At 37.0% G+C, this 16395-nt stretch overlaps 1 protein-coding gene across 1 annotated transcript in view; it reads left to right on the forward strand.

Annotated features, from left to right (window-relative positions):
- The window catches only part of LOC112559117 (protein KIBRA-like), a 28078-nt gene extending 18195 nt beyond the window's left edge, over positions 1 to 9883 (forward strand). The window contains 15 exon segments of the mRNA XM_025230086.1: positions 535 to 1578; positions 2015 to 2080; positions 2655 to 2741; positions 3253 to 3436; positions 3713 to 3832; positions 3834 to 3992; positions 4866 to 4972; positions 5406 to 5509; positions 5823 to 5929; positions 6028 to 6279; positions 6781 to 6876; positions 7171 to 7342; positions 7815 to 7888; positions 8402 to 8526; positions 8776 to 9883. Coding sequence (XP_025085871.1) covers positions 535 to 1578; positions 2015 to 2080; positions 2655 to 2741; positions 3253 to 3436; positions 3713 to 3832; positions 3834 to 3992; positions 4866 to 4972; positions 5406 to 5509; positions 5823 to 5929; positions 6028 to 6279; positions 6781 to 6876; positions 7171 to 7342; positions 7815 to 7888; positions 8402 to 8526; positions 8776 to 8905 — 2827 coding nt within the window. The 3' untranslated portion in view covers positions 8906 to 9883.
- Positions 9884 to 16395: the final 6512 nt, after the last annotated feature.

The raw sequence follows: 16395 nt of genomic DNA on the forward strand, positions 1-16395 counted from the left end.
AGCTGCTCACTCTACTGTTTATTGCAACACTGAAGCCTTTAACCCTTTCCCACCTCTCTGCCTCAGAACAAACCTTTCCATTCTGGGTATCTTTGTTTATGTTCATTTGGCTGCACATATTGATTTGCATGTTATTAATACTGCAAATTTTATTCAGCAGAATGTAATGTGTTCATATGCTTTTGTGATTTCCTGTTGTTCATATGCTTTTGTGATTTCCTGTGTCCAATGAAGCAGAAATGACGTGTAAAATTTAAACTAAGAAAGCAGGAGACAGCTGAAGAAACTGTCATGTGTGACAGTTGTAAGAAAATTGCAGTGAACTTCTGTAACTGCAGAGTTATCTTCAAGAAGTCATGTTAGTATGGTAGGCATGGTGGAGAATTTTTTTTTTAAATCTTGAAAAATGACTCATACAGTGACCACACAGCTATTTAAGGATATGAATGTGTGTTGTTGTTTGCATTTGTTTACACAGACAGGCAAGAAGTAATTTTTACAATTTCTCTCATCGATGTTTTTTTCTCTTTCCAGTCTGTCACTTAGCACTCTTTCCATGTCTTCGGGCTCCTCGTTAGGTTCCTTGGGCTCTTTGTCAGCTAGTAGTCGAGGCTCACTCAACTCCCTTAGCACGCTGGACGTGTATGGTCAGGCTGGAGTTCTTGGCTCGGGCCTTGGAGTTACAGGATCAGAGATCAACCTGCAGGAGCTACATCAACGTGTAGAGAAGCTGCTTCAAGGTCACAACATGTCACCCATCAGTGAAACGACAGCAACAGCTGCCATGCTACCACATGCTGACATCACTGCAGCTGCCACCACAAACTACCTACAGAGTGTCATGGCCGGCAGTACAGCTAATGTGGTGGGTTCTTCTGAAAGTGTGTCTTTGCAGCAGACTTCACCCTATTCTTCTCTCTCGTCACCCCCAGTTTCACCGTACAGCATTGGACCACCACCAAGTTATGAGCAGCACATGAGTGCCATCGAACGTCAAAGAGGATTATTGCTGCCGACCAGTGCTCTTAGTGGTGGTATAGGTCTGGGCAGCAACAAGTGGATTCGGGCCCCAGACCAGCCTAAAGTGCTTGTCGGCCTGTCACCGGAGACCATTCTTGAAGGTGATGAAGTTCATGCAAGGGACCCTGTGAGATCAGACAGTGCCCTATGTAGTGCAGACCCCATCGTGGAGTTGCCATCTGCTGTGCTTCCTGCTGCTCTTCTGCCCATGCCAGGTGTGCAACCTTCACAGCTGAAAGTCTTGTCAGGGCTGGATATGGCTCTCTCTGCAGATAGTAGCATTGCGGGCATTGGTCAGGTCAGCTTGTTGGACTGCAGAGACAGAGAGAAGGAAGGTGGAGCTTCTGGGACATTTGTCACATCCAGCTCAAGGCGAATGTTAGTTGGGAGTGTGGACACCATGGATGCCTTGTCCAACCCTCCACTTAGTCCCATCAGTGAGAGTAGTTCGGGCGTTGGCAACAACCTGTCAGGTGGCAACACTTGTAGTGTGTCAGCAGCAGTCAGTGATGAATCTGTGGCAGGGGATTCGGGTGTCTTTGAGGGCACTGTCAAACGGTAAGTTTGCAGACTTTTTAAAAATTGTCGTTAACCATTTGAGAAGAATTAGAACTGTTTGCACATGTTAGCTTGTGAGTATATGTGCCTGCATAAATTGATGAGAGGGATAATTAGGTTGTTTGATTATTAAAGGCGATATATGGTTCAAGCTAGATCATAAGATGATGTCACCCAGGCTTTCTGCTATGCATGTTTGTTTTTGTTGTGTACAATGCATTGATTCAGGATTAGTAAATACTCCAGAACTGCAAGACAAAAGCCACTCTGGTAATATCAGAATGTCACAGAAAACTGAAGATCTAAAACAAGTGTGAATGTGTATAGCATTGTTTGCTTCTATTATTCATAATAGTGAGAAAGATGATGGTGTATACATTATCATTATATGACAAAAATATTACATCATTATACTATGGCATGGTCTGATTTACAGGACGGGTTTCATTGATCAAGTATTAGAAACAAATTTAGAAACTGCTCAGATTCAAGTAAAACTCAAGTAAGTGAATAGTGCTTTGATTTTAGTGTATCTTCTGTTTAATTTGCTATTCTTATTATATCCAAAGCAAGTTTTTTTTTTTTCATATGAAGTTTTTTAATATGAAGTTTAATATGAAGTTTCTTTGTTTCTTTGTTGAAAACTAAATGTGGCTAACAAACTTTGATAAAAAGGAAAAATTAATGGATAGTTTTTGTCTTTGTTTCCATATAAAACACTAGCTAAAGGTCAAGGTGTCTGTTGTGCAGAATTTTGATTCAGAAAGTAAAATATATTCTTACCACCATATTTACATAATGTATTTTTCCTAGTCTCATTTTGTAAACTTCTGTATATATATGCTTGCAGACCATATGTCCCTTTTGTGTTGTTTTAAAATTTTTATTTTGTTTATTTAAGTGATACATTGGTTGATATGTTGAAATAATATCTTGGAGCTGTTTAAAGAAGAAAAATAGTTAAAGATGTTTTACTTAAAATTAGACCAGACTATAATTATAAGCAAAGCTTGTTTTTTTAGTCTTTGTCTGATATGTGATCTCTCAAGTGGTCTCACTTGTCTGTACCTCCACAGATATGAAGGGGTAGACAAGCAACTTCTGATAGGAATTGAGCAAGCACGGAATATGTCTGCCCTTCCATTCCCTGAAGGTGGCAAAGTGTAAGTTGTGCAATGTCTTTTGTCTTTTGAAACCATGCATATCTTGCTTTTTTGAATAGAAACACCCATTTATATATTAATAATCATCGTAATCATAAAACTTCAGCAGGTTTAGCTAGAATCTACTTTCTGTGCACAACACATGCATGCACACACACGTATGCAAGAAATAAATAATTCTCTTTTTTTTAATTCCTTTGCACAGATACGTAACATAAAATACAATATTTAAAAATATAAAACAACATATACACAGAAGGTAACAGTCATTTAAGAGTACTTCCATCAGCCAAGCAGTGTATACACAGTATCTTATCAGTTCTTGTTCCAGTCACAGAGTTATCTGAAATATTTCATCCATACTTGTGCTCTTATTTTCTCCTTATCTAAAACTGCTCCTAATACCTCCCAACATAAAATTTTTACATGTCATGTGACCTGTCATCTTTTTTTTTTCACATGAGACTGAAACAGAATTAGCTTTAATTAATTCTCAGTTTGATCTTGACAGATGTATTAAGGTCGCAGTTGTGCCAAGTGTCAACGTGTCATGGGCCACAAAGCTGGTTAGTGACCTGAAGGCACCTAAGTTTGTGGAGGTGTTCCATGTCAGTCTAGCAGAACATAGGCTATACAGCAACAGCATTCAACTCAATGTGTGGAGTGTACACGAAGTCCAGGGAGACGAGTGTCTGGTGAGATTCAGAATCAGTTTGATAATGATTTTGATAATTCATTTGTGGTGCTTTATAGTAAATTCAATCAAGTAGAATGCTTCATAATTATAGTGTGCAGAGGATACATATTTTATCATATTTTGTCTTTTACCTCTCTGGAAAGTCAGCAAATAAAATTGAATTTTAAAGCAAGATATGTGAATAAAATTGCATGTGGTGAGGTGTTTGGGAATCTACATCTTCGGGGTCACATTCAATTTTGTTAAAACCATTGTGGTGTGTGTGTGATTTCAGGGTTGTGCCCAACTAAGTCTTGCAGACTTCGACCCACGGACAGTGTCTCTACGCTGGTACAATGTTCTAAGTTTCAAGTTTCATGCAGGCAGATCTCCCTTTTGCTTTAAAACCTCCTAAACCACCTACTGCCCTTGCAAGTATGACCACAACCTCAACGGTCACTACCACCACCATTAACCCCACCACAGCCGCTGCTAGCAGTCAGCACAGCATCCCATCTTCATCCTCCAGCTCTGATGGACTAAAGCCAGCACAGCTGCATCTGCATGCAAAGCAGGTGAGAAGAATATGCTAGAGTAGTGGTTCTCAAAGTGTGGTCCGCGGCTGACCATCGTCATATGTCAGCAAAGTGATGTTTAAAGTGATGCATTCCTCGCATTAACATTTTAATTACAAAGAACGATGTATACGTAGTTTTATGTCAACTTAGTACTACACTACTGTCACAGAAGGACATTTAGTTTTGAATTGTAATGAAAGAAATGCGGCAATTTAAATTTGAAATTCATAGTACAGAGTGATTTTTAGGACTTGGTGGTCCGCCATATTTTTTACTTAAGTAAAGTGGTCTGCAGTCCGAAATTGAGAACCACTGTGCTAGAGTTGGTGTTTCTCGGGTATTTTAAAGATGTAGCATTTAGTCTTATATGGACCAAATGTGTTTGCATACTGCTGCAATTTAGAGAAGATTGGCATCATTTTAAGTGAATGCAAATTTTAAAATTACTTGACAGCTTTATATAAAATGAAACTGAATTTATCATTTATTGAATGAAATTTATGATAAATCTGCCACTGCTTTTGAAAAACAAAAGAAAACAAGATCAAGATGGGAGTCATTAGCTAATATGATTCTGTTTGCAATTTGAAAATACCTGAAAATAATAATTAAAAAAGGATTTATAGGGACAGAACCTGCCATAAAGCATGTGAAGGAAGATGCATGTAAAACCTGAGATGAATTAGTCAGCGCACACAACTGAGATTAAGCAGAAATTTCTGCCTCCCTTCACCTTGTCTTTCTTCTGTTGTTCACTATAATAATGGAACACTGTATATCTGAGTGTAAAGCATTTCTTATTGTACTTTTTCATGTTAACTGAAAAAAAATACTAATTTAATACCTTTGTTGACTATCGTCCTTGGTCAGAAGGATCGAGTTCATCAGCTGTTAGAAGCTTCATCTGCCAAACTAAGGAAAGCTTCCATTGCCAGTGATGAAAACATGTCATCAGGAGACAACTCACGAGATATGAGGTAGTAACATGATCTTAAGGGTGTTTTTTTCTTTTCTTTTCTTTTTTTTTTTAAATAAAAGAAACCCAGTGATATGGTGAGCTTAGGTTGTTTTTTTTTTAATAAACTCTATATATAATGCTTTTTTAAAACCTACTTTTTACTGTTGTTTACATGATTATTTTCTCCTTTTTTTGTGCTTGTTAATATGAGACCACCCATTTTAGTATCTTAAGGAGGGAGAAGGTTTCTTTTTTAAAGTTGGGAGCAACTCACTTCTGTATACATAAAAGAATCCATTTATGCTTCCAGCAAATGCTATGAGTTTAAACACTTCAGTACCAGATCTTGGTTTTTTTCCGCTTCATATTTCTTTTTTATTTTAGTTATAATTGAACAATTTTAAAGGCTGGAAGATAAGTTTTTTTTTAAATCTAAGTTTTGTTTGTAACAGTCAAGGAAAGACACTGCATCCCACTGTTCTGTCATTGAAAGAAGAAAGTAGTGATGAATCAACGATTATTTCTTCCCAGACCTCCACACTCACTCGAGCACAAGGTAAGATTGTTACGGCTATTTTAAAGATTTTTTTTTTGTTTTTTGTTTTTATTGAATATGATTTTCGTCATTTTATGATTATCTATTCAGGAGAATTATTTTTGACAGCCGGCTAGAGGTGGAACTGAATTCAATTGCTTGAAAACGGAATTGCATCCTTGCATGATTTTGTTTGGGAAAGAAATAGAATTGCTGTGTATATTTGATCATCTTTCTTCGATGTTGTTAATAACAGTTAAAATGTTTAGTATCAATAAACCTATAGTCATTATAGTGTATAATGGCTAGGTTGATTGCTGGTTGTCTCATCCAGGTCCTGAAGACATGAAGGACCATGCCTTTGACACCATGCTTCCTCCAAGTACCAGACAGGAGGAGGAGGAGGAAGAAGAAGAAGATGTGGAGGAGGAAGATGAAAAGGTAGAACTCATTTTTGTTTTAAAATGAGGGTGTGGGGGGAAGCAGATGATTTTCTTACTTGCAGCTTTCATTAATGTATGTTATTGCTTAATATTCAGGACTACACAGAGATGATTCAAGATGTTCTGGATGAGTTGGTGCAGTCAGTGGAAAATGTTTATGACGACCACTTTACAGAATCAGATGAGTCACCACAAATCAAAACATGTGATGCCGAGACAAATACAGAGGGAGAGTATAGAGTCCATGAAAGCAAACGAAGATCACACCACAGTGTTCGCAACAGTACCATAAGACGTTCACAGACTTTTTCACCTGCCTGTCACCATGGTGCAGACTACATTTGCAAAGTAATCTTTGATCTTTTATGTCTGTAGTTGTCATGATCTGTTTAATTGTGTATTATTTAATTGTTCCCAATGTGAAAACTTTTTTTTCATTCCTGTGATGATCGGAAGCGATGTCAAGATTTTCTTTATTCTTTGCTTAAGAATGCAAGATAACTAATAGTTTTAACTAGTCTTTCAAAAAAAATTGTGTTGAGGGCAGACTTCATGGTCTTATTGATGTTAGACTAACATGTTAACCTGCACTCTAATGAAATTATAATATACCCAGAACTATATAATTAGAGTGCTGGGTAATGATACAGGGAGATATTAAATCTGCAGTGATCGTGCTTTACTGTTTTATGGATGTCGTTCAGCATAGTGAGCTTGCCTGTTGGCTGGGAGAATGTGCTATGCAAATTTACTTAATTGTTAAGTACTATTTGTTAAAGTACAAAATGTGTTTAGTTATGTTCTGTGTATATCGGTTTATTCACATTTAAGGTTATTTGTGTGCAATAGCTTAATCGCAGTGACAGTGACAGCTCTATGCCTCTTTACAAACGAGGACCATTCCAGAGAAATACAATGGAGCGCAAGAGTCTGCGATGGAAGAAGGTACATACTTCAGCACAAATTGTTTTAAAGTAAAAGATTCAGCCATTACACACTTAGTTCACTAACGCTTATGAAAAAATGAGTTACTGTGGCAGTTTGATGGATTAATCATTGGGTCAAGCCATTCTTTTTTTAATTATTTTCATCTTTGCTACGTTCATACCAGTCTGTTGTCACTAAAGTACTTGTCTCATTACCCTGTGCAAGTGAACATTTTTTTTGGTTATCATTTCATGTAAAAAAAAGTGTTTGTAGCACTAAAGTTGAATGTTGTTTGTCTTCTACTTTTTGCAGATGAATGGACTGGCAATCGGTGGACCAGGAGGGACAGCCCGGCTGCCCGTACGCACATCATTGGACTTGGAGCTTGATCTGCAGGCTTTCCATACTCGCTTATCATGCTTGCAAGATGAGATAGCTCGTCTAAGGCAGCTCAAACAGCAGCTGGAGGGGGCCAAAAAGAGAGGTGAATTCATTCTGTTCTTGTTGAGCAAAGTGCTGCCCTCCTTATTCTCAGTACTGAGATGGGTGCATTCCTGTGTCATCATTTCAGTGATGATGGAAATATTTGTAATAGTAACTATTATCAAAACCCTTGTCAAAGTCTAATACTTTCATAATATCTCACAGCAGGAAAAATTTTATTTTGGTAGAGTTGTTTTTCATGAGGTTTCCTGGTTTCCTTGGACTCTTTCTGTCCATCAGACCTTCGACGATCATGGCTTATCCGACATGTTAGAAAGTGCAGCATGAATGTAGAGGTTGATGCATTATTTTTCATAATATATAAGATCAAATTTGAGAGGGATTGTAAAATCTTACATATTATGTAAGATCAAAGATAAATTGATTTTGTAGGAATCAGGGTTAAAGTAGTGGAAAAGTGCACCCTTAAGTATTTTCTCACTTTCCCTCTCTTCCTCTTTCTACATGAACAGGGGAAACAGAATTGCCCAGCTGGCTCGTGGATAATGAGCAGTTCAACAGTTTGATAGTGGAGGCAGACAAACTGGTGAGAAGCAGCAGGCACTTCCTGCAAGGTTTCTTCTAATCTTACCCTTTTGTCACTTACTTTATTCCTGGGGAGCAGAGGTTTTGAACAAAAGATTGAACAGCAAATAATAGGTCACATAGCCTCTACGTGCCATTATTAATATTAGCTTTCCGTGTAAAACATGTTTGACATTTCAGCCTTGACACTCTAGAAGTGTAGACTGGATCTCTGGGATAGATATTATGGTATGTCAAAATGCTGTATTGTAGGGGCATGAGTATGATGTGATCTTAAATTATTAAATATTACTTTTTAACATAAATATTTGTTTCTACAATCTGCAAATAACAAAAATGAACAGAATGGAGATTAAATGGCTAGGATATTTACAAAAATGGGTTGCCACACCTTTTTTCTTAATTCTTACATGATCAGCAAGCAAGCCATACAAACTACTTATGTATTTTATATTTTTTTTTAAATGTATAGACTTTATTATTATTGAACAAAATGTCTTTACATTTATTGCAGCGCCCAAACCGCAAGATATATGTATCCAAGCAGGATAGAAGAGCAGAGCACTTGATGAAAAAGGTGACTCGCGATGTTCAACGCATGCGCCAAGATTCTCAGAAGTCTCGGGCATTGTCATTCAGGTATGTGCTATATGTACATAGTTGCTCATGTGTTTTTCTGGAAAAAATCGCCACACAGTATTGCAGCTCTCATTTCAGGTTCTTTTGTTCCGTGATTGTGGTGAATTAATTTTCCAGGAAATTTCTTACTAGCATTTTGTAGAGTTATGATTATTCGACCCTTACACTACCTGTCATGACCATAATTCTTTATCACTTCCAGCATTTGAATGTTGCAGTCATGTTGACCCTGACTTTTTGTGTTCACAGAGAAAAGATGGCATTCTTTACAACTGTCAACGTCAGTGTGCCAGTAGTGCCTCATGAGACGGCTGTAGACAGGGAAGAACGGGCAGGAGAGGAATTTTTTAATGATGACCGTATAGGAGAGGAAGTGTGAAGTGTATTTTTCATCTCCAGGACTGTGGACCTGCAATGCTTACAAGCTAAATATAAAAGAACAAAGGCCCTTCCACCTATATGAAGTTACTGTGCTATCAGATATGCAGGAGAAGCTGTCATGGTTCATGAAAAACACATTTGCCAGCAGACTAACCCCCCAAGATAGTCTTTGGCATATTGAGTCCTCAAGGATCCAAGACTGGAGACGAGTGCTGCAGATGAGAGCATGGCCTTGCAGAAATATCAGTATATTTTGGCACAATCTATCTGAAGAGGAGTGTCTTCATTGTACTAAATGTTTCTGTAGCCAATCGTTGACTTTGCACTTGCAGAAGTAGAGGCAACTTTCTTGGGGATTTTGTGTATGTTTGCTATTTTTGCTTCCCTGTTCACTGGCTGTGCCATTTTTGCATCACAGAATTGAATTCAAGGAGAGTTTTATGGTCTCCACAGTTTAATTTCTTGCATTTTGAAACTTTGTTGACAGCACTTGTTGCCCTCCCACCTGCACTGAAGGTGTCCCTGTATATACATGCTAAGAAGGGGAACTTCATTCTCTGTAACTGCATTATTGACAGATGCAGGACAAAGCCGGTGACTTAGGTATTGGAACTACTGCTGCTGCAGGTGCTCATCACAGACTTCTGTGCATAATGCAGGGTCACTTCCTACTAAATTTGTTTCATGTGTGTCCTTGTGAAAGGCGAGGGTTGATTTTGGGAGGACAAGAGAATGCTGTGGTGAGCCGTGAGGAAGACTGTTTAAGACCATGAAAAGCATGGTATATAAAAGTGCCCTAATAATTGTTATTAGCATGTTCAGCATGCCTTCCACAAGTGACATTTAAAATCTGGACCTGAAATATCTTTGACTTGACTCTCTCTGCCTTCTGGGAAGACAAGGAAAAAAAATGACTATGGGAGTGAGGTGTAAGTTTTGCAGTTTTCAGATTGTGGTTCCCCCCCCCCCCCCAAAAGTTAAAAGAAAAAAATATAGAAAGCAAAAATTGTGGGTAATCAGAACAATTTCCATATCCAGAGTGCCAATAACAAAGAATCTGGTGAAAGAACAACATTCATGCGTTTCAAAATAAGAAGCAAGAGGGGACAGGCAGTCTTGCCCTTGTATGGCTTGAAAACTGGGTGGAACAACTAATTTTTGGCTTGAACCTTACTTTCAGTGACTGAGATTTTTGTAAGGTTTTCTTTTTCAAATTATTCAAAGCAGATATATTTTGTGGCATTCTTGTCATAGATTTGGTAATTAGTCGCAATATTTGTTGTAGTTATTTGCTGTGAAATGCAGTATATTCTAAAGCTTATTTATTAATTTATTTATTGTTAGGCTATTTGAATTTTTTCCCCTCATGCCACAAATCCCAGAGAGAGAGTTGGCTGTTGTCTGGGTTAAACCTTCAACAGAAGCACTTGGGAAGGACTGTCCATATGACTAATCACAGTTCACCTTTGACTTTGGATTTTCTGAGTGGGGAAGGGGGTGTAAGGGATGTTTTAGGATGGAAACTTTTTTTATGTGATATTGTCAGATATTTTTTGTTACAGGTTTTATAGAAAATTTGTGAAAAGTTGTGTTAAGCAATTTGTCAGATGACACATAATCACATCATTTTTTTTTTTTAACTATATTAAAAAAAGAAATGCATACTTTGCCTTTTTGGAAATTTCATTAATGTTATTGTACTTTCCAGACACAAATTCCACCACGTCTTTGATAACACCATCTTAACACCACACTTGTTTCCCCCATCCGTTACCACCCACTCCACAAATTTTGTAGTTATATGTTAGAAGCTGTCATCTCTTACAGCCACTACTGTCTTCTTGCAGTCTGGCGGTGTAGCGATTAGTGCCTGTCACCAATATCCTGAGGGGCTGTCTTGGGTTCAAATCTTGTATTTTTTCTGTGCGTGTTGCACCTGTTTATAGAGCTGGCAGTGCTGCCTTAGTTGCTGACTTGCGTAAAACCAGTTGTCCCCCACAACCACCACTGTCTTCTCTGTGCAAATATACCTGATGCTCCCATCTCAACACCAGTTGGTGGATTGTTTGTCATTTAATGCAAGCAGTGCCACCTTGGTTTTCCTGCAACAAGTTGGGTCCTCATGTACTTTAATTTTGTCGTTTAATTTTCTCAGTGTTTATTTGAGCGTGAATTGTACTTACAATCAAAACAATAAGCTTTGAAAATTTTTGCATGCCTTTGTTAGGCATGTCACTGAACATGATCAAAAGTGTATTTATGTTAAAACAAGTCTTTGTCAGCAATATCTCTCTCCTCACTTCACCAACCTACCCCAAAGAAGAAAGATCATGAGATCTTGTTCATGTTTTTTGGGTTGTTTTTTTTTATAAATGCATACTGGCATATTTCTTTTATTTGCTGGTTTGCATCCTTCATCCAAATGGAATGCTGGGATATACTGAATATTTTCAAATTATTCAGCCATAGCATACTACAAGATTAGTGTTTTTATATCTTTCCCAAAAAATATAAAAAATGCATTTTTAAACTGCCTGACATCATCAGACTTTATCTTGTCACGATGCAAAAGAAGGTAAAATTTTAATGCCCAGTGGTTTGCAGTGTTAGTCATATTGTCTGTGTAATATGTAAATAATATGTAGATTTTCATTAAAGTATTTTTTTTAAGTCGCAATACAAAAGATTGCATTTCCTGCTTAAAGTGATGTCGCTAAACTTTACGTTTGACTTGCTAGGTCTTATTCTTTACCCAGTTCTTTAACTCTTCCCACAGGTTTTAATTTTTATTCAAATCCTCTTGCTTTGTCACAAGCCTCCCCAGCTCACTTATATCCACACTTGGCTTATTGATTCATGTTTATATCAGCAGTAAAAGGGCTAGGAAATGCATGAACTATTTTAAGGGCACACGTATATATACAGTTATGCACCTTCATTTCCAAAGTTGCCTTGGAGGTCTTTTATTGCTGAGAACAACCACATGTGCACCTCATGCCAAGTGCCATGATCCTTATCTAGACTCTAAAACAGACCATAAAAAATTAATTGTTTAGATATATAATGTGTCCATCTGAAGTAAGTCTCTTCCTGGAAGTCAAGCATAACCATTGTGGTAGTAATGTTTTTGTAAGAAGTGCATCTAGACAAAAATCATGTAACTACTTTCCTTTTCTTTAAGCAGTGTGCAGCTATGGAATGGTGCATGATACTGCAGTCATAGTGGTAGCTTTGGAAATCTGCCTGCTTCATTTGTGTTTCCAAGAAGACAAAATATGCATTTCTATTAATTTTTTTTTTAAGTGGAAAAGGGAACTGGTTAGTTTTCTAGGAAGGTGCATCATTTATTTCTGCTTTGCTGATTATTGAAATTGTGTGTCATTGCTAGTTATGCCTAGAAGCTTAAGAGGGCTTAGTTTGCATATGCAATGTCAAATTATTTTTTATGTGTGTTAGATCCCCAGATGTTCTTACTAAATCATGGTTTATTAATGATTCCGTATGCTGTTTCTTGCAATATCAGATTTGTGTTCCATTTTGTAAGGTATGGCTTTTTTGTGGTGGATAACTGTGGCCAACCGTATTTAGAAATTGCAGTTTGAAGCTAGGTTCCATGGGGAGAACGTTTAGTTGTGTTTATTTGTAATATAAAAATGGCCTTGATGGTTCTGATTGTTATTTGAGGTCCCTTTCCACTACTTAGTGTGTTAGAATGTATGCATATTTTTAAAATGCCTTTATTGCACGATCCATATTTGATTGGAGGAGTTTAAAAAAGTGAAATGTGTCTGTGTACTGAATATGAACAAATGACTAAATATTAATGCAGTTCTTGTGATTTGTTGCCTTTTGGAGAGTTGGTTCGGGGTGAGTTGGAGTATTGTTGTTCCGCCATGTCTGTGTTGTAATGGGTCATATTTATTTCATATCATTGGTATCATACTCATTTGTACAGATTATCCCTCCGTCATATCATAGTGTACTACCTGCTTGGTGTGTTTTCTTTTATAAATAATTGATCGATATACTCAAATGTCTGGGTGATCGGGGATTGTTTGGGAATTTTTTTTATAAAACTGTCTTTTTAAGAAATGCTGTTGTTGGTTGTGGACAGGTGTGTGTCCTTGGCAGGACTAGTTGGTGACTAGCCCTGCTTACTTCATGATGATTGCGTTAATTATGTCAGAGAATTTCTAAGCAGTGTCAAGAATAGTGAGGAAAATGTTTTTGTTTTTGTTTTTTTTTTTTACTTGACAACTATTGCAAAAATCAAAAGGAGTGCATGATACTTTTGGGTGGTTTTTTGTTTGTTTTTCTTTGTTGGGCGGTGGGGGAGTATATGGAGGGGTAAGTGAAAAGTGCAAGATAATGAAGACCTGAGAGCAAGACCTGCTTTATATATGTGAGTTTTGGGAATGTGATATAGTTCTCATATATTGAAAATCTCATCTCCAAAGATATTCTTTGTTTTGTAAGAAAGCTTGTATCCAAGAAGATGCAGAGTATTTTGGGATTGTTCTTTGTCATTGTTAGAAGTGTACGAGAGTCATGCCATGGGTCAGATGAGCTTGTAGAACTCCGACTCAGTGATGGATCATCTTCACTACAACAAAGGCTGTTTTCTTGTGTGCAAGACTGAACAAACAAAAAAAAAATTATATATATATTCTACAGGGGAAAACCTCATAATTTTAATGTCCATTTTATTGTGCTTTAATCATCCCCACAACTCACTTCATTGTCCATTTTATTGTACTTTGAATTTTGCCGTCATTTATGAATCTCTTTCTATGGCGGCCATAAGGAGCATTGCTTCTGACTGCGTTTAAGCATGTTCATGCCATCTCTGGGTTTTAACAGCATTACTCTCAAAGGTATTATTGTAACCAGTCTGCCTTTGCCTGAACACTTAGCTTTAAACTAGACGTGTTCTTGGTAGAGGTGGTTGTCTGTCAAAAGCAGCTAATAGGCTTCTTTTTCTTTTGCAGCTCTCAGGAAAACCACTTTCTCTCTGTTAAGTGAGAAAGCTTGCCCCAAAAAGACATGCTATAATTGCTGACGATGCTGTGGGCATCTTACTGGGAATATATAGTTTGGTTCATTAACCAGTTATTCCTGCAGATATTTTATCTTCTGTTCTTTTGCTGATAATGTGTCAATCCCCCATCTCTTCGTCATTATTATTTGTGCACCACCAAATGAAGTTACACCTAAACAAACTGTAAATAAACAAAAATGTGAATCTGTAACAGTTTTAAAAAACTACACAAATTTTTTTAGCAGTCTTCTTAATCATTTGTTTCAACTTAAGCTCTTGTTATTTTGAACACCCAAAATTTGTGACATTTTAAAGTGTATAACATTTTGAAAAATCTTTGCATACTAGAACTTTGACTAGTTTGATTCCCAATGAGCAGTGCTTAGGCATATTTTATCAACCACTCTTTTGAAAGATGAAAAATCCGTTGGAATTTCCTTCAAATTTTGACACTCTTCTTAAATATGTCTGTTACATATGCTTGATTGGGAAAGAAAATACCTACACAAAAACTGTGTCAGTCTCCTGTTTGACTAGAATCAGTCCTGGTCTTTTAAATGGTTCAAAGGATGAAAACTTCATAGTTTCATAGTCCTTGCCTTCAGAGAGCACCTACAGAATATGAGGATGCATAAATTGCCTATTTTCAGGAGTATTTTAGAACCTAAACTCTACCTGTTAACTTATTTGTTTTAGCTAGACAAGCATGTGGAAGGGAAAGATTACAGAGGTATTGGGGCTATGGAATACAAATTATACATTCACAGTGAGATGATGACACTTGTTCATTGAGGTAGGGCCCTTTTCCTCAAAGTATATACTGACCTGTAACGAAATTCTTTCACCATTACAAATTTGAATGTCATTGTTTCGTTTACAGCAGTGTTGACACCTCATGGGCAGTCTTGTTATCATGTGCATTTACAATGACACCTCATTCGCTTTTTTCACCCTTTGACATATGCTGAGGCTGCTCTTTTACCACCTCACTGATGCAGTCTTCGTTATTTCATTTATATTGACACATCCCTTAACTTTTTTTTCACTCATTGGTCATGCTTGGTTATATGACTTCTAATCTTACACAGGTCATTGTTACAAGGAAAGGGAGTCTGGCATTACAAGTTTGTTTGTTTTTTTTGTGTGTGTTTACTTATACAACAAAGATATTTCAGTTGCCTTTTCTGAGTGGATGCTTTCATTGCCTTTAAAAGATGGCCAGTGTTGTAAGTCACCAAATTAAATGTATTTTGACCATGAGTATTTTCAGTTTCCAAGATAAAATTTCCTAGCAGGTTGCTGTAAGAAACCAGTCTCAACTCCATGCACTTAAGCTTGTGACTCACTCTCATGCACATTTCCACACACTATTTTTGTTTTTGTTCTCTCACATGTCATTTTAGTCCTGAAAGGATTAAAAACTACAGGACAACATCTTTTCATAGGTGACATTCACTTTATGTATTTACAGATAAATGCTAGCCTGGATTGTTGATAGATTTTTTTTGTCAGATGTACATCAGTCAAACTAACATAGATGTTTTTCCATTCTCTTTCTCTATTACAAACATACAAACAAATGATTTATAGAACACTTGTGAAAAATCTCTTATTATGTCTTTATGAACAACTATTTTGTTGAGTGGTGAAGTACTTACAGACTTCTTCAAAAACAAAGTGACAATCTTGCTTAGGCAGCACTTTCCATGTATGCAACTTCCAGTTTAGCTATCCATGCTTATGAATTGAAGCATGTTTGGCAGTTGGTGGGTTTCAGTAAAATTTGCCTGTGAGGACTATGCATGTGTTAACGCACATGCTAGCTTGAAATCATTTTTCTGTGTACATAGCAAAACTGATTTAATACAGAAAACATCATCTTCAAAAAAGAACTGCCTTTTCTGCTATGCTACATTACTATGGACCAAAAAAAACTTCCCTAAAAGTTGTACTACTGCATGCTGTCGTCAGTGCAACATTTGCAGTTCCCAGTGTCTAGAAGAACTTTTTAAAGAGCAGTATACCTCGGCTTTTATTACATGATGTAGGAGGGCTTCCAGGATGTTAATTTCTTAATTCTGAGATCTTGTCTGTGTTATGTGAGTTGTGGTACACATTTATTAAAGTACTCATTTGATAGGGCTTTGGAAAGAAAATTTTAAACTTTGTGATATTTTTAATGCACTCAGATATGTTGGTCAAGAGAAGCTAAATGCATTTTCTCTTCATGAATTTCTTTCTTTCCTTTTTCTCAAATTTAAACCATTAAATAAAATCATCTTACCAAAGATTCCTGGAGAATCTTAGAACATTTTTTTCCCCATGGAGGGCATTTATCTAAGTTCGATAAACCTGAATGCTGAACATGGGTTGTGTTGTTGCACATTTATGTGTATGCACACAGGCATGTACATACACATGCAGTCTCAGGGAAAATCTAGTTTGGATTG

The sequence above is a fragment of the Pomacea canaliculata genome, linkage group LG3, assembly GCF_003073045.1.
Source record: "Pomacea canaliculata isolate SZHN2017 linkage group LG3, ASM307304v1, whole genome shotgun sequence".
NCBI classification, from domain to species: Eukaryota; Metazoa; Mollusca; class Gastropoda; order Architaenioglossa; family Ampullariidae; genus Pomacea; species Pomacea canaliculata.